The sequence below is a fragment of the Salmo trutta genome, unplaced genomic scaffold (assembly GCF_901001165.1).
Source record: "Salmo trutta unplaced genomic scaffold, fSalTru1.1, whole genome shotgun sequence".
NCBI lineage: Eukaryota > Metazoa > Chordata > Actinopteri > Salmoniformes > Salmonidae > Salmo > Salmo trutta.
The window spans coordinates 174,761-200,754 of record NW_021823154.1 but is presented as its reverse complement, the minus strand read 5'-3'; the positions used below and the strand labels follow the sequence as shown (position 1 = coordinate 200,754).

Sequence of the window (25,994 nt, the reverse complement as noted above, 5' to 3'; positions counted from 1 at the left end):
CTGTAGGCTAGTTGTCTAGTGATATTGGTGTCTAACTGTAGGCTAGTTGTCTAGTGATATTGGTGTCTAGTGATATTGGTGTTTAGTGATATTGGTGTTTAGCTGTAGGCTAGTTGTCTGCGGGTTATGAGTCAACATGCGCATTACTAGTGTGTGTTTATCACTTGAGCAAACACTTATTTCGTCTCTCTCCTCATCTCTCCCCTTCCCTCTCAGTTCCCTCCGTCTCCAGCCTCCTCTCTCTCTCCTCTCTCTCCCCTTCCCTCTCAGTTCCCTCCGTCTCCAGCCTCCTCTCTCTCTCCTCATCTCTCCCCTTCCCTCTCAGTTCCCTCCGTCTTCAGCCTCCTCTCTCTCCTCTCTCTCCCCTTCCCTCTCAGTTCCCTCCGTCTTCAGCCTCCTCTCTCTCTCTCCTCTCTCTCCTCATCCCTCTCAGTTCCCTCCATCTCCAGCCTCCTCTCTCTCTCCTCTCTCTCCTCATCCCTCTCAGTTCCCTCCGTCTCCAGCCTCCTCTCTCTCTCCTCTCTCTCCCCTTCCCTCTCAGTTCCCTCCGTCTTCAGCCTCCTCTCTCTCTCTCCTCATCTCTCCTCTTCCCTCCATCTTCAGCCTCCTCTCTCTCTCTCATCCCTCCCCTTCCCTCTCAGTTGTCTCTCTATCTCCAGCCTCCTCTCTCTCTCTCTCTGCTCTTCTCTCACCCAGCCTTGCTCGCTCCCGCCCAGTGTAAGGGCGTCCCTGGTTGGTTTCCATGGCTTGCCTTGCCGTAAAGTGAGGGAAAATGTCTGATTCTTGTCTGTGTTTCTATTCTTGATTCCTGAACCAGGCGTTGTTCCCGATATATCGCTAGAAGCATGACTATTACAGCTATATACCTAGTTAAAAACCACGCTGGGATGTCCGGGGCTTAATCCAAGAGACTTTATTAACACGGGTAAGATGTCATATATAGCCTAGTCTACAATGTAGTGAATTCCGACGTAATAACGTTAGTGAATATTCGGGTTTGTTAGCTAACTTATATCGCTAGGTACGTCCACTAAACGCAGACGTGTAGCTAAATTGTTACTATTATTTTTTCGACGAAATATAGCCAGCCAAGAAGTCATGTTTTTATAACGTTACCGATGTGGAAACGAAGTTGCGCCCACGACGATCCAATGTTGTTGCTTGTTGCCAACCACGTCGCTGTGTTGTTAGTTGGTACAAATTCCCTTGATGATGATGATGATGATGATGATGACTCAGCGACAGTCATATGTAACTTCATCCGCACACTAGCCTTTAGTTAGATGTTAGCTGGCCTGTTCCACAATGTAATCTGGCCCGATGGCCAGTCATTGCCCCCCCAGGAGAAGGAGGAGTAGACAGCCTATGTCTGTAGGAGTTTAAAACTAAGTCCAACGCAAGACAGTCATCGTTCATGACATAGGCAGTGGAAGTCACCATCACAACGAAGTGTAGGTCTATTGGCCTAGTCTACACTAACCTAGTCTGTCTGTCTGTCTGTCTGTCTGTCTGTCTGTCTGTCTGTCTGTCTGTCTGTCTGTCTGTCTGTCTGTAGGCCTAGTCTACAGTAACCTAGTCTGTCTATAGGCCTAGTCTACACTAACCTAGTCTGTCTGTCTGTCTGTCTGTCTATAGGCCTAGTCTACACTAACCTAGTCTGTCTATAGGCCCAGTCTACACTAACCTAGTCTGTCTGTCTGTCTGTCTGTCTGTCTGTCTGTCTGTCTGTCTGTCTGTCTGTCTGTCTGTCTGTAGGCCTAGTCTACAGTAACCTAGTCTGTCTGTCTGTCTATAGGCCTAGTCTACACTAACCTAGTCTGTCTATAGGCCTAGTCTAAACTAACCTTGTCTGTCTGTCTGTCTATAGGCCTAGTCTACAGTAACCTAGTCTGTCTGTCTATAGGCCTAGTCTACACTAACCTAGTCTGTCTGTCTGTCTGTCTATAGGCCTAGTCTACAGTAACCTAGTCTGTCTGTCTGTCTATAGGCCTAGTCTACAGTAACCTAGTCTGTCTGTCTGTCTGTCTGTCTATAGGCCTAGTCTACAGTAACCTAGTCTGTCTGTCTGTCTATAGGCCTAGTCTACAGTAACCTAGTCTGTCTGTCTGTCTATAGGCCTAGTCTAAATTAACCTTGTCTGTCTGTCTGTCTGTCTGTAGGCCTAGTCTAAATTAACCTTGTCTGTCTGTCTGTCTGTCTGTCTGTCTGTCTGTCTGTCTGTCTGTCTGTCTGTCTGTCTGTCTGTCTGTCTGTCTGTCTGTCTGTCTGTAGGCCTAGTGTAAACTAACCCTGTCTGTCTGTCTGTCTGTCTGTCTGTCTGTCTGTCTGTAGGCCTAGTTTAAACTAACCCTGTCTGCCTGCCTGCCTGCCTGTCTGTCTGTCTGTCTGTCTGTCTGCCTGTCTGTCTGTCTGTCTGTCTGTCTGTCTGTCTGTCTGTCTGTCTGTCTGTCTGTCTGTCTGTCTGTCTGTCTGTCTGTAGACCTAGTGTAAACTAACCCAGTCTGTCTGTGTGTCTCCTGTCCCCAGGTGCCCACCCTCCCTTTCAGAGCCATGTCACTGGGCAGCAGCAGGGGAAGCAGCAGCAGCGGTGGTGGTAGAGGTGTTAACCTCCCAGTGGAGGTATGGCGTGTGGTCCTGGCCTACCTCCCCCTCCCAGAGCTGGGCCGCTGCAGCCTGGTGTGCAGGGCCTGGAGAGAGCTGATCCTCTCCCTGGATAACACCCGCTGGAGACAGCTCTGCCTGGGCCTGCCCGAGTGTCCTCGACACCCCAACTGGCCCAGGTACTGTAATAGAGATGGATGTTCTCTGAACTACAAGGTCTTCCTCTTCACGTTCTCTAAACCCCCCCTCCGTGTGTCTGTCTGTCTGTCCCCAGCCAGCCCCACCTGGAGCCCTCATCCTGGAGAGAAGCCATGAGGCAGCATGCCATCGCCAGTCGTACCTGGTCCCGTCACGCCCACCCTGAGCTCCAGCCCTCCTCCTGCCTTCACCTGTTCCGCCGGAGGAAGGAGAGGAGGGTGTGGCAGGTTGGGTCGGGCCTGGAGCTGGAGACGCTGAGGGGGGCGTTGGTTGTAGCTGGGTCGTACGACCGGGTGGTGCTGCACCCCGGGGTGTATGAGGAGCAGGCAGAGTTGGTGCTGAAGGTGATTTAACTGATTGGCTGCTGTTGTCTTGATGACATAATGTCTAATTAAAGGTGACTTACTGATTGGCTGCTGTTGTCTTGATGACATAATGTCTAATTAAAGGTGACTTACTGATTGGCTGCTGTTGTCTTGATGACACAATGTCTAGTTAAAGGGCCTGTCTGGGATTCATCCATCCATTTCTGGACTTTTAAATTCATTATTTATTCTTTATTTTTAATTTAATTTAACCTTTATTTAACTAGGCAAGTCAGTTAAGAAATTCTTATTTACAATGATGGCCTAACCCGGATAACACTGGTGCCAATTGTGCGCCGCCCTATGGGACTCCCGATCACGGCCGGTTGTGATACAGCCTGGAATCGAACCAGATGAGATGCAGTGCCTTCAATCGCTGCTCCACTCGGGAGCCGTATTATTGTTTGAACTGCAGATTGTTTCTTTAAGTTAATCTGGAGCTGGAAACTATCTGTTAGTATCTGTTAGTATCTGTTAGTATCTGTTAGTATCTGTTAGTATCTGTTCGTGTCTGTTCGTGTCTGTTAGTATCTGTTAGTATCTGTTAGTATCTGTTAGTATCTGTTAATATGTTAGTGTCTGTTAATATCTGTTAGTATCTGTTAGTATCTGTTAGTATCTGTTAGTGTCTGTTAGTATCTGTTAGTATCTGTTAGTATCTGTTAGTATCTGTTGGTGTCTGTTGGTGTCTGTTAGTATCTGTTAGTATCTGTTAGTATCTGTTAGTGTCTGTTAGTATCTGTTAGTATCTGGTAATATCTGTTAATGTCTGTTAGTATCTGTTAGTATCTGTTAATGTCTGTTAGTATCTGTTAATCTGTTAGTATCTGTTAGTATCTGTTAGTATCTGTTAGTGTCTGTTAGTATCTGTTAATATGTTAGTATCTGTTAGTATCTGTTAGTATCTGTTAGTATCTTTTAGTGTCTGTTAGTATCTGTTAGTATCTGTTAGTATCTGTTAGTGTCTGTTAGTATCTGTTAGTATCTGTTAGTGTCTGTTAGTATCTGGTAATATCTGTTAATGTCTGTTAGTATCTGTTAGTATCTGTTGGTGTCTGTTAGTATCTGTTAGTATCTGTTAGTGTCTGTTAGTATCTGTTAGTATCTGGTAATATCTGTTAATGTCTGTTAATCTGTTAGTATCTGTTAGTATCTGTTAGTGTCTGTTAGTATCTGTTAATATGTTAGTATCTGTTGGTGTCTGTTAGTATCTGTTAGTATCTGTTAGTGTCTGTTAGTATCTGTTAGTGTCTGGTAATATCTGTTAGTGTCTGTTAATCTGTTAGTATCTGTTAGTATCTGTTAGTGTCTGTTAGTATCTGTTAATATGTTAGTATCTGTTAGTATCTGTTAGTGTCTGTTAGTATCTGTTAGTATCTGTTAGTATCTGTTGGTGTCTGTTAGTATCTGTTAGTATCTGTTAGTATCTGTTAGTGTCTGTTAGTATCTGTTAGTATCTGTTAGTATCTGTTAGTATCTGTTGGTGTCTGTTAGTATCTGTTAGTATCTGTTAGTGTCTGTTAGTATCTGTTAGTATCTGGTAATATCTGTTAATGTCTGTTAGTATCTGTTAGTATCTGTTAGTATCTGTTAATGTCTGTTAGTATCTGTTAATCTGTTAGTATCTGTTAGTATCTGTTAGTATCTGTTAGTGTCTGTTAGTATCTGTTAATATGTTAGTATCTGTTAGTATCTGTTAGTATCTGTTAGTATCTGTTAGTGTCTGTTAGTATCTGTTAGTATCTGTTAGTATCTGTTAGTATCTGTTAGTATCTGTTAATATGTTAGTATCTGTTAGTATCTGTTAGTATCTGTTAGTATATGTTAGTATCTGTTAGTATCTGTTAGTGTCTGTTAGTATCTGTTAGTGTCTGTTAGTATCTGTTAGTATCTGTTAGTGTCTGTTAGTATCTGTTAGTATCTGTTAATCTGTTAGTATTTGTTAGTATCTGTTAGTATCTGTTAATCTGTTAGTATCTGTTAGTGTCTGTTAGTATCTGTTAGTATCTGTTAATGTCTGTTAGTATCTGTTAGTATCTGTTAGTATCTGTTAGTATCTGTTAGTGTCTGTTAGTATCTGTTAATATCTGTTAGTATCTGTTAGTATCTGTTAGTATCTGTTAGTATCTGTTAGTATCTGTTAGTGTCTGTTAGTATCTGTTAGTATCTGTTAGTATCTGTTAGTATGTTAGTATCTGTTAATATCTGTTAATATCTGGTAATATCTGTTAAAATGTTAGTATCTGGTAATATCTGTTAAAATGTTAGTATCTGTTAGTATTAAGTATGGTAATAAGATCTGCAATTTGATAAATGAAAATATTGACCTTTGACCCTGCCAGGTGCCTGTGGAGGTGGTGGGGTTAGGGAGGCTGGGGGACGTGGCTCTCCTGGTCAGTCTGGAGCAGCAGTGTCCCACAGCCAGGCTCTCCAACCTGGTCTTCATGCCTGCATGGTTCTCCACCGTTGTATACAAGGTACATCAAATCAGATCACATTTATAAAAAAGTTTTTTTACAACAGTACATTTCGACAGTGCTTTACAGACTGACTGACTGGCTGGCTGTGGTGGCTGACTGGCTGGGGTGTCTGACTGGCTGGGGTGTCTGACTGGCTGGGGTGTCTGACTGGCTGGGGTGTTGGACTGGCTGGCTGGGATGTCTGACTGGCTGGCTGACGGCTGTGGTGGCTGACTGGCTGGGGTGTCTGACTGGCTGGCTGATGGCTGTGGTGGCTGACTGGCTGGGGTGTCTGACTGGCTGGGGTGTCTGGCTGGCTGACTGCTGTGGTGGCTGGCTGGCTGGCTGGCTGGGGTGGCTGGCTGGCTGGAGTGGGGTGTCTGGCTGACTGGCTCAGGTGGCTGGCTGGCTGGCTGACTGGGGTGTCTGGCCTGCTGACTAACTGGCTGGCTGGCTGGCTGGTTGGCTGACTGGGGTGTCTGGCCTGCTGACTAACTGGCTGGCTGGTTGGCTGACTGGGGTGTCTGGCTGGAGTGGGGTGTTTGACTGGCTCAGGTGGCTGGCTGGCTGGTTGGCTGACTGGGGTGTCTGGCTGGCTGACTGACTGGCTGGCTGACTGGCTGTCTCTCTGTCTGGGCTGTCAGTCAATCAGTTGTGTGGCTTTAAGCCTTTAACTGGTTGCTCTGCACCTTTTAGAGTCTGTAAGCAGTGGCCTTCTGTTCATACTCTGTTAGAGCTCGACCTCTACCTTCTGTTCATGCTCTGTTAGAGCTCGACCTCTACCTTCTGTTCATACTGTTAGAGCTCGATCTCTACCTTCTGTTCATACTGTTAGAGCTCGACCTCTACCTTCTGTTAATACTGTTAGAGCTCGACCTCTACCTTCTGTTCATACTGTTAGAGCTCGACCTCTACCTTCTGTTAATACTCTGTTAGAGCTCGACCTCTACCTTCTGTTCATACTGTTAGAGCTCGACCTCTACCTTCTGTTCATACTCTGTAAGAGCTCGACCTCTACCTTCTGTTAATACTGTTAGAGCTCGACCTCTACCTTCTGTTCATGCTGTTAGAGCTCGACCTCTACCTTCTGTTCATACTCTGTTAGAGCTCGACCTCTACCTTCTGTTCATACTGTTAGAGCTCGACCTCTACCTTCTGTTTATACTCTGTTAGAGCTCGACCTCTACCTTCTGTTCATACTGTTAGAGCTCGACCTCTACCTTCTGTTAATACTCTGTTAGAGCTCGACCTCTACCTTCTGTTCATACTGTTAGAGCTCGACCTCTACCTTCTGTTCATACTGTTAGAGCTCGACCTCTACCTTCTGTTAATACTCTGTTAGAGCTCGACCTCTACCTTCTGTTCATACTGTTAGAGCTCGACCTCTACCTTCTGTTAATACTCTGTTAGAGCTCGACCTCTACCTTCTGTTAATACTCTGTTAGAGCTCGACCTCTACCTTCTGTTCGAGCTCGACCTCTACCTTCTGTTAATATTGTTCGAGCTCGACTTCTACCTTCTGTTCATGCTTTGTTAGAGCTCGACCTCTACCTTCTGTTTATACTCTGTTAGAGCTCGACCTCTACCTTCTGTTCATACTGTTAGAGCTCGACCTCTACCTTCTGTTTATACTCTGATAGAGCTCGACCTCTACCTTCTGTTCATACTGTTAGAGCTCGACCTCTACCTTCTGTTCATACTGTAAGAGCTCGACCTCTACCTTCTGTTCATACTGTTAGAGCTCGACCTCTACCTTCTGTTCATACTGTTAGAGCTCGACCTCTACCTTCTGTTCATACTCTGTAAGAGCTCGACCTCTACCTTCTGTTCATACTGTTAGAGCTCGACCTCTACCTTCTGTTCATACTCTGTTAGAGCTCGACCTCTACCTTCTGTTCCTACTGTTAGAGCTCGACCTCTACCTTCTGTTCCTACTGTTAGAGCTCGACCTCTACCTTCTGTTCATACTGTTAGAGCTCGACCTCTACCTTCTGTTCATACTGTTAGAGCTCGACCTCTACCTTCTGTTCATACTGTAAGAGCTCGACCTCTACCTTCTGTTCATACTGTTAGAGCTCGACCTCTACCTTCTGTTCATACTGTTAGAGCTCGACCTCTACCTTCTGTTCATACTCTGTAAGAGCTCGACCTCTACCTTCTGTTCATACTCTGTAGAGCTCGACCTCTACCTTCTGTTCATACTTGTTAGAGCTCGACCTCTACCTTCTGTTCATACTCTGTTAGAGCTCGACCTCTACCTTCTGTTCCTTCTGTTAGAGCTCGACCTCTACCTTCTGTTCCTACTGTTAGAGCTCGACCTCTACCTTCTGTTTCATACTTGATAGAGCTCGACCTCTACCTTCTGTTCATACTGTTAGAGCTCGACCTCTACCTTCTGTTCATACTGTTAAGAGCTCGACCTCTACCTTCTGTTCATACTGTAGAGCTCGACCTCTACCTTCTGTTCATACTGTTAGAGCTCGACCTCTACCTTCTGTTCATACTCTGTAAGAGCTCGACCTCTACCTTCTGTTCATACTGTTAGAGCTCGACCTCTACCTTCTGTTCATACTCTGTTAGAGCTCGACCTCTACCTTCTGTTCCTACTGTTAGAGCTCGACCTCTACCTTCTGTTCCTACTGTTAGAGCTCGACCTCTACCTTCTGTTCATACTGTTAGAGCTCGACCTCTACCTTCTGTTCATACTGTTAGAGCTCGACCTCTACCTTCTGTTCATACTGTTAGAGCTCGACCTCTACCTTCTGTTCCTACTGTTAGAGCTCGAACTCTACCTTCTGTTAGAGCTCGACCTCTACCTTCTGTTAATATTGTTCGAGCTCGACTTCTACCTTCTGTTCATGCTTTGTTAGAGCTCGACCTCTACCTTCTGTTCATACTGTTAGAGCTCGACCTCTACCTTCTGTTCATACTGTTAGAGCTCGACCTCTACCTTCTGTTCATACTGTTAGAGCTTGACCTCTACCTTCTGTTCATGCTCTGTTAGAGCTCGAACTCTACCTTCTGTTAGAGCTTGCTGCAGTTTCACCTTTTCTCTGTATCATTCTCTCTCCTACCCTCTACCCCCTCCATCCACCAGACATCATCAGGTCATGTCCAGTTGGACAACTGTAATTTCGAGGGGGCTCAGCTGCAGATCCAAGGACCAGGAACCTGCCACGCCCGCTTCTGCTCATTTTCACAGGGAAGCTCCACCCACTTCCTGGGCGTGGCCCTCAGCCTGTTGGATAGCTGTGATTTCTCAGGAAGTGATTCGGCGTCCGTGACGGTTGAGGGCGCTCCAGTGACGGAGCGGAACTGGGCCTGTAAACACCTGGCCGCTCTGGCCCGAATCACCACATCCTGGACCTCGCCTGGGAGTGGTAGCCCAGCTGGAGACAACTTGGGCGGGCATTCAGGAGCCACACGGCCCCCTGGGGCTACCATCACCCTGGAGGACTGGAGCAAAGGAGAAACGGAGAGCAGGAGGAGAAGAGGAGGAGAGGAAGGAGGTTGTCAGGATACGGTGATTGAGGACGGCTGGAGCGACAGCGCTCCTAGTGAGGAGGAAGAGGAGGAGGAAAAAGAAGAGGAAGGTTCAGGACAAGGCAACAACAGTCTAAACTACAGACTGGCCCACAGTCACCACGGCCTCTCTCATCTCCTCACACCCAACCAGGACGACTCCCCCACGTTGACCCCTGAAATCCGAACCCTGACCGAGGAGCTCCAACGCGACCCCGGAGCCCAGGCGCTGGTCGAGACAGTGCAGGGGTGCGTGCTGAGGCGCTGCCTGTTTCGGGACGGCAAGGGCGGTGTGCACGTGTGTAACCACGGAAACGCCAGGTTGGAAGGAAACGTGTTCCGGGGGCTGACCTATGCCGTGCGCTGCATCCAGAACGCCACGGTAACCAGATAGGGCTGCCGATCTGATATGATAGGTTGATTGATTGATGGGTTGATTGATTGATTGATGGGTTGGTATGTTGATTGATTGATGGGTTGGTTGATTGATTGATTGATGGGTTGATTGATTGATTGATTGATGGGTTGGTATGTTGATTGATTGATGGGTTGGTTGATTGATTGATGGGTTGATTGATTGATGGGTTGATTGATTGATGGGTTGGTTGATTGATGGGTTGGTTGATTGATTGATTGATGGGTTGGTATGTTGATTGATTGATGGGTTGGAATGTTGATTGATTGATGGGTTGGTATGTTGATTGATTGATGGGTTGGTTGATTGATGGGTTGGTTGATTGATTGATTGATTGATGGGTTGGTTGATTGATTGATGAGTTGGTTGATTGATTGATTGATTGATGGGTTGGTTGATTGATGGGTTGGTATGTTGATTGATTGATTGATTGATTGATTGATGGGTTTGTTGGTTGGTTGATTGATTGATTGATGGGTTGATTGATTGATTGATTGATGGGTTTGTTGGTTGGTTGGTTGGTTGATTGGTTGGTTGGTTGGTTGATTGATTGGTTGGTTTGTTGAAGGATTGGTTTGTTGATGTATATATCCTCCCTTAACTGGATGTGTTTTAGATAGTAATCTACACTACCAGTCAAAAGTTTTAGAACACCTACTCATTCAAGGGTTTTTCTTCGTTTTGACTATTTTCTACATTGTAGAATAATCGTGAAGACATCAAAACTATGAAATAGCACATATGGAATCATGTAGTAACCAAAATAGTGTTAAACAAATCAAAATATGTTTTATATTTGAGATTCTTCAAATAGCCACCCTTTGCCTTGATGATAGCTTTGCACACGCTTGGCATTCTCTCAACCAGCTTCATCAGGTAGTCACCTGGAATGCATTTCAATTAACAGGTGTGCCTTGTTAAAAGTTAATTTGTGGAATTGATTTCCTTCTTTATTCGTTTGAGCCAATCAGTTGTGTTGTGACAAGGTAGGGATGGTATACAGAAGATAGCCCTATATGGTAAAAGACCAAGTCCATATTATGGCAAGAACAGCTCAAATAAGCAAAGAGAAACGACAGTCCATCATTACCGTAAATTTCGGACTATAAGCCGCAACTTTTTTACCAGGCTTTGAACGCTGCTAATATATGGATTTTTCCCGCTTTAAATGTTTTTTTCTCCAAAAAAACTTTCTGTGACGTGCTCAGTTTTTTGGCGGCATGAAGCTTTCATTAGACCAATGAAATTGCCGAACGGGTTAAGGTCAAACAACTTTTTTGTTTACTGTTTAGATTAAATCGAACGCTCTCAAACTTCCCATCATTCTGATTACGGTAGTCATTTTGTCACCCTCATCATGGCAAAGACACGGAGAAATGCATATGATGCAGCTTTCAAGTTGAGGGCGATTGATCTGGCTGTTGGAAAAGGAAATAGAGCTGCTGCACGGGAGCTTGGTCTTAATGAGTCGATGATAAGACGTTGGAAACAGCAGCGTGAGGAATTGACTCAGTGCAAAAAGACAACTAAAGCTGCCTGCAAATTTTTTATTTTTGTTACAAGCCGTGTTTCGTTAAAGCCTATTTATTTTTGTTACAAGCCGTGTTTCGTTAAAGCCTATTTATTTTTGTTACAAGCCGTGTTTCGTTAAAGCCTGTGTAAAGTTCATTTGTTTCAATGTACCGGTAGGCACCTGCGGCTTATAGACATGTGCGGCATATTTATGTTCAAAATAATACTTTTTTATTTTTTATTCAGTGGGTGCGGCTTATATTCAGGTGCGCTTAATAGTCCGTAAATTACGGTACTTTAAGACATGAAGGTCAGTCAATCTGGAAAATGTCAAGAACTTTGAAAGTTTCTTCAACTGCAGTCGCAAAAACCATCAAGCGCTATGATGAAACTGGCTCTCATGAGGACCGCCACAGGAAAGGAAAACCCAGAGTTCCCTCTGCTGCAGAGGATAAGTTCATTAGAGTTAACTGCACCTCAGATTGCAGCCCAAATAAATGCTTCACAGAGTTTAAGTAACAGACACATCTCAACATCAACTGTTCAGAGGAGACTGTGTAAATCAGGCCTTCATGGTTGAATTGCTGCAAAGAAACCACTTCTAAAAGATACCAATAAGAAAAAGAGACTTGCTTGGGCCAAGAAACACGAGCAATGGACATTAGACCGGTGGAAATTTGTCCTTTGGTCTGATGAGTCCAAATTTGAGATTTTTGGTTCCAACCGCCGTGTCTTTGTGAGATGCGGTGTGGGTGAACGGATGATCTCCGCATGTGTATTTCCCACCGTGAAGCATGGAGGAGGAGGTGTGATGGTGTGGGGATACTTTGCTGGTGACATGATGTGATTGATTTAGAATTCAAGCCACACTTAACCAGCATGGCTACCACAGCATTCTGCAGCGATACGCCATCCCATCTGGTTTGGGCTTAGTGGGACTATAATTTGTTTTTTAACAGGACAATGACCCAACACACCTCCAGGCTGTGTAATGGCTATTTTATTGCTGCACAATCACCCGACCTCAACCAAATTGAGATGGTTTGGGATGAGTCGGACCGCATAGTGAAGGAAAAGCAGCCAACAAGTGCTCAGCATATGTGGGAACTCCTTCAAGACGGCTGGAAAAGCATTCCAGGTGAAGCTGGTTGAGAGAACGCCAAGAGTGTGCAAAGGGTGACTATTTGTAAAATCTCAAATATAAAATATTTTTGGATTTATTTAACACTTTTGTTTTGGTTACTACACAATTCCATATGTGTTATTTCATAGTTTTGATGTCTTCAACTATTATTTTACAATGTAGAAAATAGTAAAAATAAATAAAGAACCCTTGAATGAGTCGGTGTTGTAAAACATTTGACCGGTAGTGTAGATCAAACATGATTGTGTGTATCTCATTGGTGTGTGTATTTTGCATGTGTGTGTGTTCCAGATTGTGATGCTCCGTAATGAGGTGTGTGAGTGTCGTGCGTCGGGCGTGTTCCTGCGTCTGTCGTCTCACGGTCTGATCGCTGACAACAACATCCACTCCAACGGGGAGGCGGGGCTTGACATCCGCAAGGGGGCGGACCCCATCATCCTGGTAGTTCTATTCATTCTATTTCACATCCCTGATGTCATCGTCTCTGATGTCATCGTATCTGTCCTGTTCGTCTCTGATGTCATCGTCATCTGTCCTGTTCGTCTCTGATGTCATCGTATCTGTCCTGTTCGTCTCTGATGTCATCGTCTCTGATGTCATCGTCATCTGTCCTGTTCGTCTCTGATGTCATCGTCATCTGTCCTGTTCGTCTCTGATGTCATCGTCTCTGATGTCATCGTCATCTGTCCTGTTCGTCTCTGATGTCATCGTATCTGTCCTGTTCGTCTCTGATGTCATCGTCATCTGTCCTGTTCGTCTCTGATGTCATCGTCATCTGTCCTGTTCGTCTCTGATGTCATCGTCATCTGTCCTGTTCGTCTCTGATGTCATCGTATCTGTCCTGTTCGTCTCTGATGTCATCTGTCCTGTTCGTCTCTGATGTCATCGTCTCTGATGTCATCTGTCCTGTTCGTCTCTGATGTCATCGTCTCTGATGTCATCTGTCCTGTTCGTCTCTGATGTCATCGTCATCTGTCCTGTTCGTCTCTGATGTCATCGTTATCTGTCCTGTTCATCTCTGATGTCATCGGCATCTGTCCTGTTCGTCTCTGATGTCATCGTATCTGTCCTGTTCGTCTCTGATGTCATCGTCATCTGTCCTGTTCGTCTCTGATGTCATCGTATCTGTCCTGTTCGTCTCTGATGTCATCGTCATCTGTCCTGTTCGTCTCTGATGTCATCGTCATCTGTCCTGTTCGTCTCTGATGTCATCGTATCTGTCCTGTTCGTCTCTGATGTCATCGTATCTGTCCTGTTCGTCTCTGATGTCATCTGTCCTGTTCGTCTCTGATGTCATCGTCTCTGTCCTGTTCGTCTCTGATGTCATCGTATCTGATGTCATCGTCATCTGTCCTGTTCGTCTCTGATGTCATCGTATCTGATGTCATCGTCATCTGTCCTGTTTGTCTCTGATGTCATCGGCATCTGTCCTGTTCGTCTCTGATGTCATCTTTACCTGTCCTGTTCGTCTCTGATGTCATCTTATCTGTCCTGTTCGTCTCTGATGTCATCGTCATCTGTCCTGTTCATCTCTGATGTCATCTTATCTGTCCTGTTCGTCTCTGATGTCATCGTCATCTGTCCTGTTCGTCTCTGATGTCATCGTACATGTCCTGTTCATCTCTGATGTCATCGTATCTGTCCTGTCCGTCTCTGATGTCATCTCTCCTGTTCGTCTCTGATGTCATCTTCACCTGTCCTGTTCGTCTCTGATGTCATCGTCTCTGTCCTGTTCATCTCTGATGTCATCGTACATGTCCTGTTCGTCTCTGATGTCATAGTATCTGTCCTGTTCGTCTCTGATGTCATCGTCTCTGATGTCATCTTATCTGTCCTGTTTGTCTCTGATGTCATCGTATCTGTCCTGTTCGTCTCTGATGTCATCGTCTCTGATGTCATTGTATCTGTCCTGTTCGTCTCTGATGTCATCGTATCTGTCCTGTTCGTCTCTGATGTCATCGTATCTGTCCTGTTCGTCTCTGATGTCATCGTATCTGTCCTGTTCGTCTCTGATGTCATAGTATCTGTCCTGTTCGTCTCTGATGTCATCGTATCTGTCCTGTTCGTCTCTGATGTCATCGTATCTGTCCTGTTCGTCTCTGATGTCATCGTATCTGTCCTGTTTGTCTTACTAGTGCACTTGGCATTTTCCTCTCTACCCAGCAGTTTGTCAAATGGGTGTCAAATCATATCTGTCTTTCATCTGGTAGAAGTTACAGGACATGGTTGTCTGTCTGTCTGTCTGTCTGTCTGTCTGTCTGTCTGTCTGTCTGTCTGTCTGTCTGTCTGTCTGTCTGTCTGTCTGTCTGTCTGTCTTTTATCTCAGGAGACATGATCTAAAATAACAACTGATCAAACTTTCTCTCTCTCTCTCTCGCTCGCACGCACACACACACACACACACACACACACACACACACACACACACACACACACACACACACACACACACACACACACACACACACACACCACACACACACACACACACACACACACACCACACACACACACACACACACACACACACACACACACACACACACTCAGTGTAACAGAATACACAGCGGTTTGCGTTCCGGCATCGTGGTCCTTGGCAACGGGAGGGGTTCCATCCGGAGCAACCAGATCTACAACAACAAGGAAGCAGGAGTCTACATCCTGTTCAACAGTAACCCTGTAGTCAGGTAGGAGGGGGGGTCTACATCCTGTTCAACAGTAACCCTGTAGTCAGGTAGGAGGGGGGGGTCTACATTCTGTTCAACAGTAACCCTGTAGTCAGGTAGGAGGGGGGGGTCTACATTCTGTTCAACAGTAACCCTGTAGTCAGGTAGGAGGGGGGGTCTACATCCTGTTCAACAGGAACCCTGTAGTCAGGTAGGAGGGGGGGGTCTACATTCTGTTCAACAGGAACCCTGTAGTCAGGTAGGAGGGGGGTCTACATTCTGTTCAACAGGGACCCTGTAGTCAGGTAGGAGGGGGGGTCTACATTCTGTTCAACAGTAACCCTGTAGTCAGGTAGGAGGGGGGGGTCTACATCCTGTTCAACAGCAACCCTGTAGTCAGGTAGGAGGGGGGGGTCTACATCCTGTTCAACAGGAACCCTGTAGTCAGGTAGGAGGGGGGGTCTACATTCTGTTCAACAGGAACCCTGTAGTCAGGTAGGAGGGGGGGTCTACATTCTGTTCAACAGTAACCCTGTAGTCAGGTAGGAGGGGGGGTCTACATTCTGTTCAACAGGAACCCTGTAGTCAGGTAGGAGGGGAGTCTACATTCTGTTACTATATAGATTCATTACTATATAGATATTATACATTATGTCTAGAGAGATTCATTACTATATAGATATTATACATTATGTCTAGAGAGATTCATCACTATATATCTAGATATTATACATTATGTCTAGAGAGATTCATTACTATATAGATATTATACATTATGTCTAGAGAGATTCATTACTATATAGATATTATACATTATGTCTAGAGAGATTCATTACTATATATCTAGATATTATACATTATGTCTAGAGAGATTCATTATTATATAGATATTATACATTATGTCTAGAGAGATTCATTATTATATAAATATTATACATTATGTCTAGAGAGATTCATTACTATATATCTAGATATTATACATTATGTCTAGAGAGATTCATTACTATCTAGATATTATACATTATGTCTAGAGAGATTCATTACTATATATCTAGATATTATACATTATGTCTAGAGAGATTCATCACTATATATATAGATATTATACATTATGTCTAGAGAGATTCATTACTATCTAGATATTATACATTATGTCTGCAGAGATTCATTACTATATATCTAGATATTATACATTATGTCTAGAGAGATTCATTACTATATAGATATTATACATTATGTCTAGAGAGATTCATTACTATATATCTAGATATTATACATTATGTCTAGAGAGATTCATTACTATCTAGATATTATACATTATTTCTAGAGAGATTCATTACTATATAGATATTATACATTATATCTAGAGAGATTCATTACTATATAGATATTATACATTATGTCTAGAGAGATTCATTACTATATAGATATTATACATTATGTCTAGAGAGATTCATTACTATATAGATATTATACATTATGTCTAGAGAGATTCATTACTATATAGATATTATACATTATGTCTAGAGAGATTCATTACTATATAGATATTATACATTATGTCTAGAGAGATTCATTACTATATATCTAGATATTATACATTATGTCTAGAGAGATTCATTACTATATATCTAGATATTATACATTATGTCTAGAGAGATTCATTACTATATATCTAGATATTATACATTATGTCTAGAGAGATTCATTACTATATAGATATTATACATTATGTCTAGAGAGATTCATTACTATATATCTAGATATTATACATTATGTCTAGAGAGATTCATCACTATATAGATATTATACATTATGTCTAGAGAGATTCATTACTATATAGATATTATACATTATGTCTAGAGAGATTCATTACTATATAGATATTATACATTATGTCTAGAGAGATTCATTACTATATATCTAGATATTATACATTATGTCTAGAGAGATTCATTACTATATATCTAGATATTATACATTATGTCTAGAGAGATTCATTACTATATAGATATTATACATTATGTCTAGAGAGATTCATTACTATATATCTAGATATTATACATTATGTCTAGAGAGATTCATCACTATATAGATATTATACATTATGTCTAGAGAGATTCATTACTATATAGATATTATACATTATGTCTAGAGAAATTCATCACTATATAGATATTATACATTATGTCTAGAGAGATTCATTACTATATAGATATTATACATTATGTCTAGAGAGATTCATTACTATATAGATATTATACATTATGTCTAGAGAGATTCATTACTATATAGATATTATACATTATGTCTAGAGAGATTCATTACTATATAGATATTATACATTATGTCTAGAGAGATTCATTACTATATATCTAGATATTATACATTATGTCTAGAGAGATTCATTACTATATATCTAGATATTATAAATTTATTTTACCTCTCCTTCCCTCCACCCCTCCCAACCTTCTCCCTCTCCTCTCCTTCCCTCCTCCCCCCCCCCCTCCCTCCCTCCAACCTTGTCCCTCTCTCTCTCCTCCAGTGGAAACCATATCTTCCAGGGTCAGGCAGCAGGGATTGCTGTGAATGAGAACGGCAGAGGGGTGATAGTCGGTACTTAAACACACACACTCACACACACACACACACACACACGCACACACACACACGCAACACACACACACGCGACACACACACACAGCAACACACACTACCATACAGCAACACACACTACCACACAGCAACACACACACACAGCACACACACAGCAACACACACACACACACACCCACACCGCACAACACACACACACACACAGCAACACACACACAGCAACACACACACACAACACACACAGCAACACACACACACACAGCAACACACACACAGCACACACACACACAGCAACACACACACACAGCAACACACACACACACAGCAACACACACACACACACACACAGCAACATACACACACAGCAACACACACACACACACACACAGCAACATACACACACAGCAACACACACACACAGCAACACACACACACAGCAACACACACACACACACACAGCAACATACACACACAGCAACACACACACACAGCAACACACACACACACACAGCAGCACACACACACACAGCAACACACACACACACAGCAACACACACACACACAGCAACACACACAGCAGCACACACACACACAGCAGCACACCCAGCAACACACACAGCAACACACACACACACACACAAACAGCAGCACACACACAGCAGCACACACACCACACAGCACACACACAGCACACACACAGCAACACACACAGCAGCACACACACACACAGCAACACACACACACACCCAGCAGCACACACACACACACACAGCAACACACACACAGCAACACACACCCAGCAGCACACACAGCACAACACACACAGCAACACACACCCAGCAGCACACACCCAGCAACACACACACAGCAACACACACCCAGCAGCAACACACACCCAGCAGCACACACACAGCAACACACACCCAGCAGCACACACCCAGCAGCACACACACAGCAACACACACCCAGCAGCACACACCCAGCAGCACACACACAGCAACACACACCCAGCAGCACACACACACAGCAACACACACCCAGCAGCACACACACACACAGCAACACACACCCAGCAGCCTGCACAGCGTCTTGACTGAAATGTGAAAAGTGCTCTATGAATGAAATATATAATCAGTGACCATTATGTAAATGCAGGTTATTTAATGCTATCTATCCCCCCTCCCTCCCTCCCTCCCTCCTCCCCTCTCCCTCCCTCCTCCCCTCTCCCTCCCTCCCCCCCCCCCTCCCTCCCTCCAGAGAATGTGATCAGGGAGAACCAGTGGGGGGGTGCAGACATCAGGCGGGGGGGCGACCCGTTCCTGAGGAACAACTACATCTGTCATGGCTACTCTGACGGGGTGGTGGTGGGGGAGAGAGGCCGTGGACTCATAGAGGAAAACCACATCTACAGTGAGTAATACACTTCCTGTTCGCTGACATCACTTCCTGTCTTCCTCTCCTCCTCCTCTCTGTCATGGCTACTCTGACGGGGTGGTGGTGGTGGGGGAGAGAGGCCGTAGACTCATAGAGGGATACCATATCTACAGTGAGTAATACACACACACTTCCTGTTCGCTGACGTCACTTCCTGTTCTCCTGTCCTCCTCTCCTCTCCCTTCTCCTAGGCAACAAGGGCTGTGGTGTGTGGTTGATGTCCTCCAGCCTCCCTCAGCTGTTGGGAAACTACATTACCCATAACCGCATGTACGGGCTGGCCGTGTTCTGCCGAAAGGACCCTGACGGGGGCGGGACCAGGGAAGGGGGGCAGGAGGGAGGAGGAGGAAGAGGAGGAGGACAGGAGAACTTCCATGAGGAAGGAGAGCTGCTGGCGTGGGAAGGTGACCTTGACATCGATTGCGAACGTCTCTGCGCCGGGTACTCCAGCAGCACGGCTCTGGTGGAGGGAAACTGCATTAGCCGCAATGGAGGTGAGACTGTAGACACTAGAGCCACAATGGAGGTGAGACTGTAGACACTATAGAGCCGCAATGGAGGCTGAAAACTGCCTAACCAGCTCTGCTAGGGCCAGTAAGATGGTCAGAGTGAGCTGTTCTCTCATTTGTGTCTGGAAGTAGCTAGCACGTTAGCCAGTTAGCTTGGGTGTTTGACTGCCGTTGTGAGGTCAGAACGCTCAGATCAACCCTACTGCAGCTGGTTCCACCGTTGGTGTTCCAGGACAGAGAAGAGCTTGGACTGGGCTGAGCGGGAGCTGCCTTCCTGTAGGGGTGGGAGGGCCTAGAGATCAGAGGTGGCAGAATAGACTGCTCAGGTTTTTAAATATTTTTTATTTAACTAGGCAAGTCAGTTAAAGAACAAATTCTTATTTACAATGACGGCCTAGGGAACAGTGGGTTTTAACTTCCTTGTTCAGGGGCAAAACGACAGATTTTTTACCTTGTCAGCTCGGGGATTCGATCTAGCAACCTTCCCGGTTACTGGCCCAACGCTCTAACCACTAGGCTACCTGCCGCCCCAGGTTAGGGTGTAGGGTTTGAGCATAGCCTGAAGGTAGGGAGGGAGCAGTTCCTCTTGCTGCTCTGTAGGGAAGCACCGTGTTCTGGTCGTGGGTGTGAGCTTCGACTGGAAGCCAGGGGAGTGTGCAGAGGAGTGGTGGTAACATGGGAGAATTTGGGAAGGTTGAACTCCAGGCGGTTCTGCTGCGTTCTGGGCAAGTTGCAGGGGTTTGATGACACAAGCGGGAAGCCCAGCCAACAGCCAGTTGCAGTCGTCCAGACGGGATATGAGGAGTGTCTGTATTTGGACCTGCTCCACTTCCTGTGTGAGGTAGGGCCACTTCCTGTGTGAGGTAGGGTCGTACTCTACGGATGTTGTAGAGCATGAACCTGCAGGACATGGTGACTGCTGTGATGTTTGCAGAGAGAACGAGTGTTGTCCAGGGTCACGCCAAGGTTATTTACACTCTGGGAGGGCGACACTGTGGTCCTTCAGCCTGCAGGCCTTCCCCGGGAGGAAGAGCAGCTCTGTCTTGTCGAGGTTGAGCTTGAGGTGGTGGGGGGGGAGAAGAGTTGTTGAGTGTCACCCTCATAGCAGTGATAGGTCGTATACGTTTTTTTGTTGTTGTTGCCATATATTGATGCACGGACTGGTTTGGGTTTTTACTTTACCTTCTATACCTTGCATTTGAATGTTTGGTTTGTTAAATGTGATACGCAGTGTTGTAACGTCCATTTTTTTTTTTTGAGTTTACTTCTCTCCACACAGACCTAGCCACCTCTCCTGTCACTCAAGGAGAGCATTTGTTGTTCCTCAACCAGGAGAGCATTTGTTGTTCCTCAACCAGGAGAGCATTTGCGTTCAGTCTGCATGGTCAATGCGACACATAACACCACTGTTGATGACAACGATGCAGTTGTCAATTTGCTTCTTAAATATAAATCTACTAGTATCCTAGAAATTACACTATTAGCTTGTGTTTCTTACATCTGCTAAGTGCTAGTTTGTCTTTTCTTAGCGAGACGTTCCTAAATCCTGTTAGCCGCTAATGCTAATCGCTAGCTAGTAAATGTACTGAGTCAGAACAAGTGTAGTTTGCGATACAGCCTGATAATAACAGAGATGGTGTAGACATAAATCAGCATGTTGTTTGTGCAACAGTGTCTTCTAAATTTAAAGAGGTAAACGCAAAGTAAGAATACGTTAGTTACATGATGTAGCTAAGAGAGAACATTCAATGTAGCCCAAAGATTATAGGGTCCCCTAGGAAACACCTATCAACACATTAGTTCCTACCCTGTCACTTTGATGTTGGCATTTTCATTCGTTGTCATGTCCAACAACACTGTATTCAAAGTGCCCACTATTATGTTCTAACCAAATAATGAGAATAAACATGATATTCCCGTGATTCCAACAGTTAATCCAAGTGTTTTGCTCTAAATCGCAACATTTTGTTAAAAATAAGGTCCAGATGACTTGCCCATATCATGCGGCAATGAGGAAGAAACAATCTCAAATGCAGAAATTGATAAAAAATGACGACTTTGTTTTGTTTTATACTGTTCAATTCAACTTCAACAAAATCAGAATGGAGAAAGACACATTGAAATCACTTAAAATGTATGTCTTGCCTCCCAAGGGCCACACACTCATAAAGCACATTTACAACTTCTATTATAAAAAAAAAAACATCAAATACCGTCAATTTTTACCGTGATATAATATTTTGGCCGTAATGCCCAGCCCTATGTGAGGATATGACAGAGCTGAGTGACTTGGTCTATAGAGAGAAGAGGAGAGGTCCATCCTCAGAGCAGTGATATGACAGAGCTGAGTGACTTGGTCTATAGAGAGAAGAGGAGGTCCTAGAACAATGACATTTGGTCTACCGTTTACCTCGTACCATCTAAACGCAGCATTGGAATGTAACAAACTCTCTCTCTCTCTCTCTCTCTCTCCTCCCCCCTCCTCCTCCCTCTCCCCTCCCTCCCCCCTCCCTCCCTCCCTCCCTCCCCCCTCCCCCCCCTCCCTCCCTCCCTCCCTCCCTCCCCCCCCCCTCCCTCCCTCCCTCCCTCCCTCCCTCCCTCCCTCCCCCCCCCCCCCCTCCCTCCCTCCCTCCCTCCCCCCCCCTCCCTCCCTCCCTCCCTCCCCCCCTCCCTCTCTCCCTCCCTCCCCCCCCCCTCCCTCCCTCCCTCCAGCGGTTGGTTTGTACGTGAAGAGCAGTGAACCGCTGAATGTCGTTGCCAACCTAGTGAACGGTAACCGTGGTGCCGGTGTTGCCGTGCTACAGAGCGGCCAGCTGACTCGACTAGTCGCTAACTGCGTCCGTGGAAACGGTCGCGGCGGCGTCACCGTGGAGAGGGAGTGTCGGGTGGAACTCCGCGGCAACGGTGTGTATGACAACGGCGGCCATGGCGTTAGTTTCCGGGGCGACGGACAGGTGGTGGAGAACGACGTGGTGGGTAACCGTGGTTACGGGATACGGTTGACGGACAGCGCCGACGTCAAGGTGAGCTGGGCTCAGACACACACACACACCATATCACCATCACCCTGGGAATGAAATAAATACTTTGCGTGTGTGTGTGTGTGTGTGTGTAGGTGTTGCGTAATCGAGTCCAGCCAGTGCAGGGGTGTGGCATCGCTGTGCTGGGGCCGGCAAAGGCCGTCGTCCACGACAACCTGGTGTTCCAGGGTCACCCCGGCAACGTCAAACCCCCGCTACACCGCGACCCCGGCAACGACGGCAGCGCACTGCGCAACAACAGCGTGCTGAAACATAGCAACAGGTAGCTTAGCAACCCACTTTCAATGCTACTCACCAAGTCCTTCTAGCTATTTAATGGGTTAATAATACATTTTACCTCTCCTCTTCCCTTCTCCTTCCCTCATCCTGTTTCCTCTCCTCTTCCCTCATCCCGTTTCCTCTCCTCTGCCCTCATCCCTTCTCCTTCCCTCATCCCTTCTCTCCTCTTCCCTCATCCCGTTTCCTCTCCTCTTCCCGTTTCCTCTCCTCTTCCCTTCTCCTTCCCTCATCCCGTTTCCTCTCCTCTTCCCTCATCCCGTTTCCTCTCCTCTGCCCTCATCCCTTCTCCTTCCCTCATCCCTTCTCTCCTCTTCCCTCATCCCGTTTCCTCTCCTCTGCCCTCATCCCTTCTCCTTCCCTCATCCCTTCTCTCTCCTTCCCTCATCCCGTTTCCTCTCCTCTTCCCGTTTCCTCTCCTCTTCCCTCATCCCGCTTCCTCTCCCCGTTTCCTCTCCTCGTCCCGTTTCCTCTCCTCTCCCCGTTTCCTCTCCTCTCCCCGTTTCCTCTCCTCTTCCCTCATCCCGTTTCCTCTCCTCTTCGTCTCCTCTCCATCCTCCACCACTCCCCCCCTCTCTGCTCTCTCCTGCCAGGACATGTTCCTCTGCCCCTGCCTGGGTTTTGGAGAACCCTCCCCCCCGCCCCCTCTCTGACCGTCCCTCATACCTCCCCCCCTCCGCCTCCCATCACCCCTCCCACTTTGTCAATTCCATGACTACCAGGATCACGGCCACCGTCGAGAGCGGTTGCCACAACAACGGCAGCGTTTTCTGCACCATCCTCTGAGGCCCTGGCAACCAGCCCGCCTAGCAACCCCGCCCTGAAGACGGATTGGATGACCTCCTCACCAAGGGTCAAGAGTTCTCCTGTCTCGAGACATTCTGTTTTCTTAGAACATTCCTCTGACATTTTGATCTAGGAACACTTGGACTCTGCAAATGTTGTGGAATGGCTGGCTGGACACAGAACGTTGCCTGTCCCGGGGGTTCTAGAACGTTGTCCTCCCCGGGGGTTCTAGAACGTTGTCCTCCCCGGGGGTTCTAGAACGTTGTCCTCCCTGGGGATTCTAGAACGTTGTCCTCCCCGGTGGTTCTAGAACGTTGTCCTCCCCGGGGGTTCTAGAACATTGTCCTCCCCGGGGGTTCTAGAACATTGTCCTCTCCGGGGGTTCTAGAACGTTGTCCTCCACGGGGGTTCTAGAACGTTGTCCTCCCCGGGGGTTCTAGAACGTTGTCCTCCCCGGGGGTTCTAGAACGTTGTCCTCCCCGGGGGTTCTAGAACGTTGTCCTCCCCGGGGGTTCTAGAACGTTGTCCTCCCCGGTGGTTCTAGAACGTTGTCCTCCCCGGGGATCTAGAACGTTGTCCTCTCCGGGGGTTCTAGAACGTTGTCCTCCCCGGGGATCTAGAACGTTGTCCTCTCCGGGGGTTCTAGAACGTTGTCCTCCACGGGGGTTCTAGAACGTTGTCCTCCCCGGGGGTTCTAGAACGTTGTCCTCCCCGGGGGTTCTAGAACATTGTCCTCCCCGGGGGTTCTAGAAGTGTCATTGAGCTATGAGATCCCCACTACTGGAGGAGCTTCTATGCAGCTTCTATATCACTTCTATACAGAACCAACTCTCACTATACAACATTTACCACTGTGACTGGTGTGGTGTCATGTGACTGGTGTGGTATCATGTGACTGGTGTGGTATCACGGACTGTGACATCATGGACGGTATCATGTGACTGGTGTGGTATCATGGGACTGGTGTGGTGTCATGTGACTGGTGTGGTATCACGGACTATGACATCATGGACGGTATCATGTGACTGGTGTGGTGTCATGGACAGTATCATGTGACTGGTGTGGTGTCATGTGACTGGTGTGGTATCACGGACAGTATCATGTGACATCAGTGGTTAGGGACTGGAGTTTTACCTGACAGCAGGGGCGGAAATCCCGGGGGGGACACGACCCCCCCATCCTGGGAAAAATATGATTTGTCCCCCCCAATATATCACTGAAACATAACTATGTAATTTAAATAATATTAATAATACGCAATGAAAGCAATTGTGCTGATTATAGACACTTAATAGCGCATTTTTAAGTTTCAAAAGATTGCGACCCCCCCCACCCTTTGCCTCACAATGGTTTGATCCACTGCCAGTTCCTTAGCTTGCTAGGTAACAGAGGGGTCGTAGCCACTGTCTGAAAGGCACTCAATGAACGTAACTGACTTGAGGTCAATCGCGCACACACACTAGCTGAATATGCAGAGCTAGCGCGCAAATATTAACTTTTAAGCTAGCTAGTGCCTATTCCATTTATGTGGCCTCGTCAAAGATGGAATCTTTGCTATCGTCAATTTATTCCGAGATCAGCATGCAGATGATGTAAGTTAGTGCTTCAAAGTCCCTGTGATAATGTTAGCGATAAACTGAAGTCCAAACTGAACAGAACTACACTCTCTTCTACCATGTCTTAAATATATTTAATGGTCTCGTTGCAAAAGCTAAATTGTCACAAGGGAACTTTTATTTATTTACTTTATTTAACCCGGGTAGCAAAGATTATAGCAAACACCACTGAAACTGAATTGGTGCTCGCTAGCTTTGCAAATTCAGCTATTGTTGGAAGCCAGCCAATATGAAACAAACTATTAAAATTACAAAAGGTTGCAGCATATGTTGTGTAAATGGTGAACTCATACAGCTGTCAACTCTTGTCATTTTAATCCGTTTCACATTTGCTAGCTACCTTTTAGATCGAAGCCCAAATAGAATGATTGAAGATGATAGAAGCCCATCTCCTACTGTAAATAACCTACACACTGTGTGTGTAGCCAGCCAGCCAGCCAGCCAGCCAGCCAGCCAGCCAGGTAGAAAAATGGCAGAAAAATAAAAGACGGACATCAGAGTATTTTTCAGTTCACCAAAACGCATAGTAAGAACCCTAGTAGCCTAATATCTCAAAGACTAGTTGATAAAATGTTCATAAGAAAGAAATGAAATTCTAATGGAAATGTTTCACAATGATGTCATTAGGCAGAGCAGGCAACAGATGGCACACAGACAGCAGAGTTGGGGACAGATAGGCAGGGACAGACTGGCAGAGACAGGGACAGACTGGCAGAGACAGGGACAGACTGGCAGAGACAGGGACAGACTGGCAGAGACAGGGACAGACTGGCAGAGACAGGGAGTCTCAGGTAAGTTTGTTGAGTCTTTGTTTGGCAACATTATGAAAGGTTC

At 45.9% G+C, this 25,994-nt stretch overlaps 1 protein-coding gene across 2 annotated transcripts; it reads left to right on the top strand.

Annotated features, from left to right (window-relative positions):
* The first annotated feature begins 697 nt into the window (after positions 1–697).
* Positions 698–24,684, top strand: fbxo10 (F-box protein 10). Of its 2 annotated transcripts, none has more exons than XM_029747961.1 (13): positions 698–762; positions 2,527–2,780; positions 2,876–3,143; positions 5,507–5,641; positions 8,721–9,527; positions 12,508–12,657; positions 14,767–14,903; positions 17,428–17,498; positions 18,756–18,908; positions 19,124–19,426; positions 22,154–22,464; positions 22,557–22,744; positions 23,352–24,684. In XM_029747961.1, the coding sequence occupies exons 2-13, from the start codon at positions 2,551–2,553 to the stop codon at positions 23,542–23,544; spliced, it is 2,946 nt and encodes a 981-aa protein (XP_029603821.1). In that variant the 5' UTR covers positions 698–762; positions 2,527–2,550; the 3' UTR covers positions 23,545–24,684. The 2 variants fall into 2 exon arrangements, with proteins under 2 accessions (XP_029603821.1, XP_029603820.1); XM_029747960.1 differs by having other exon boundaries at positions 705–925.
* Positions 24,685–25,994: the final 1,310 nt, after the last annotated feature.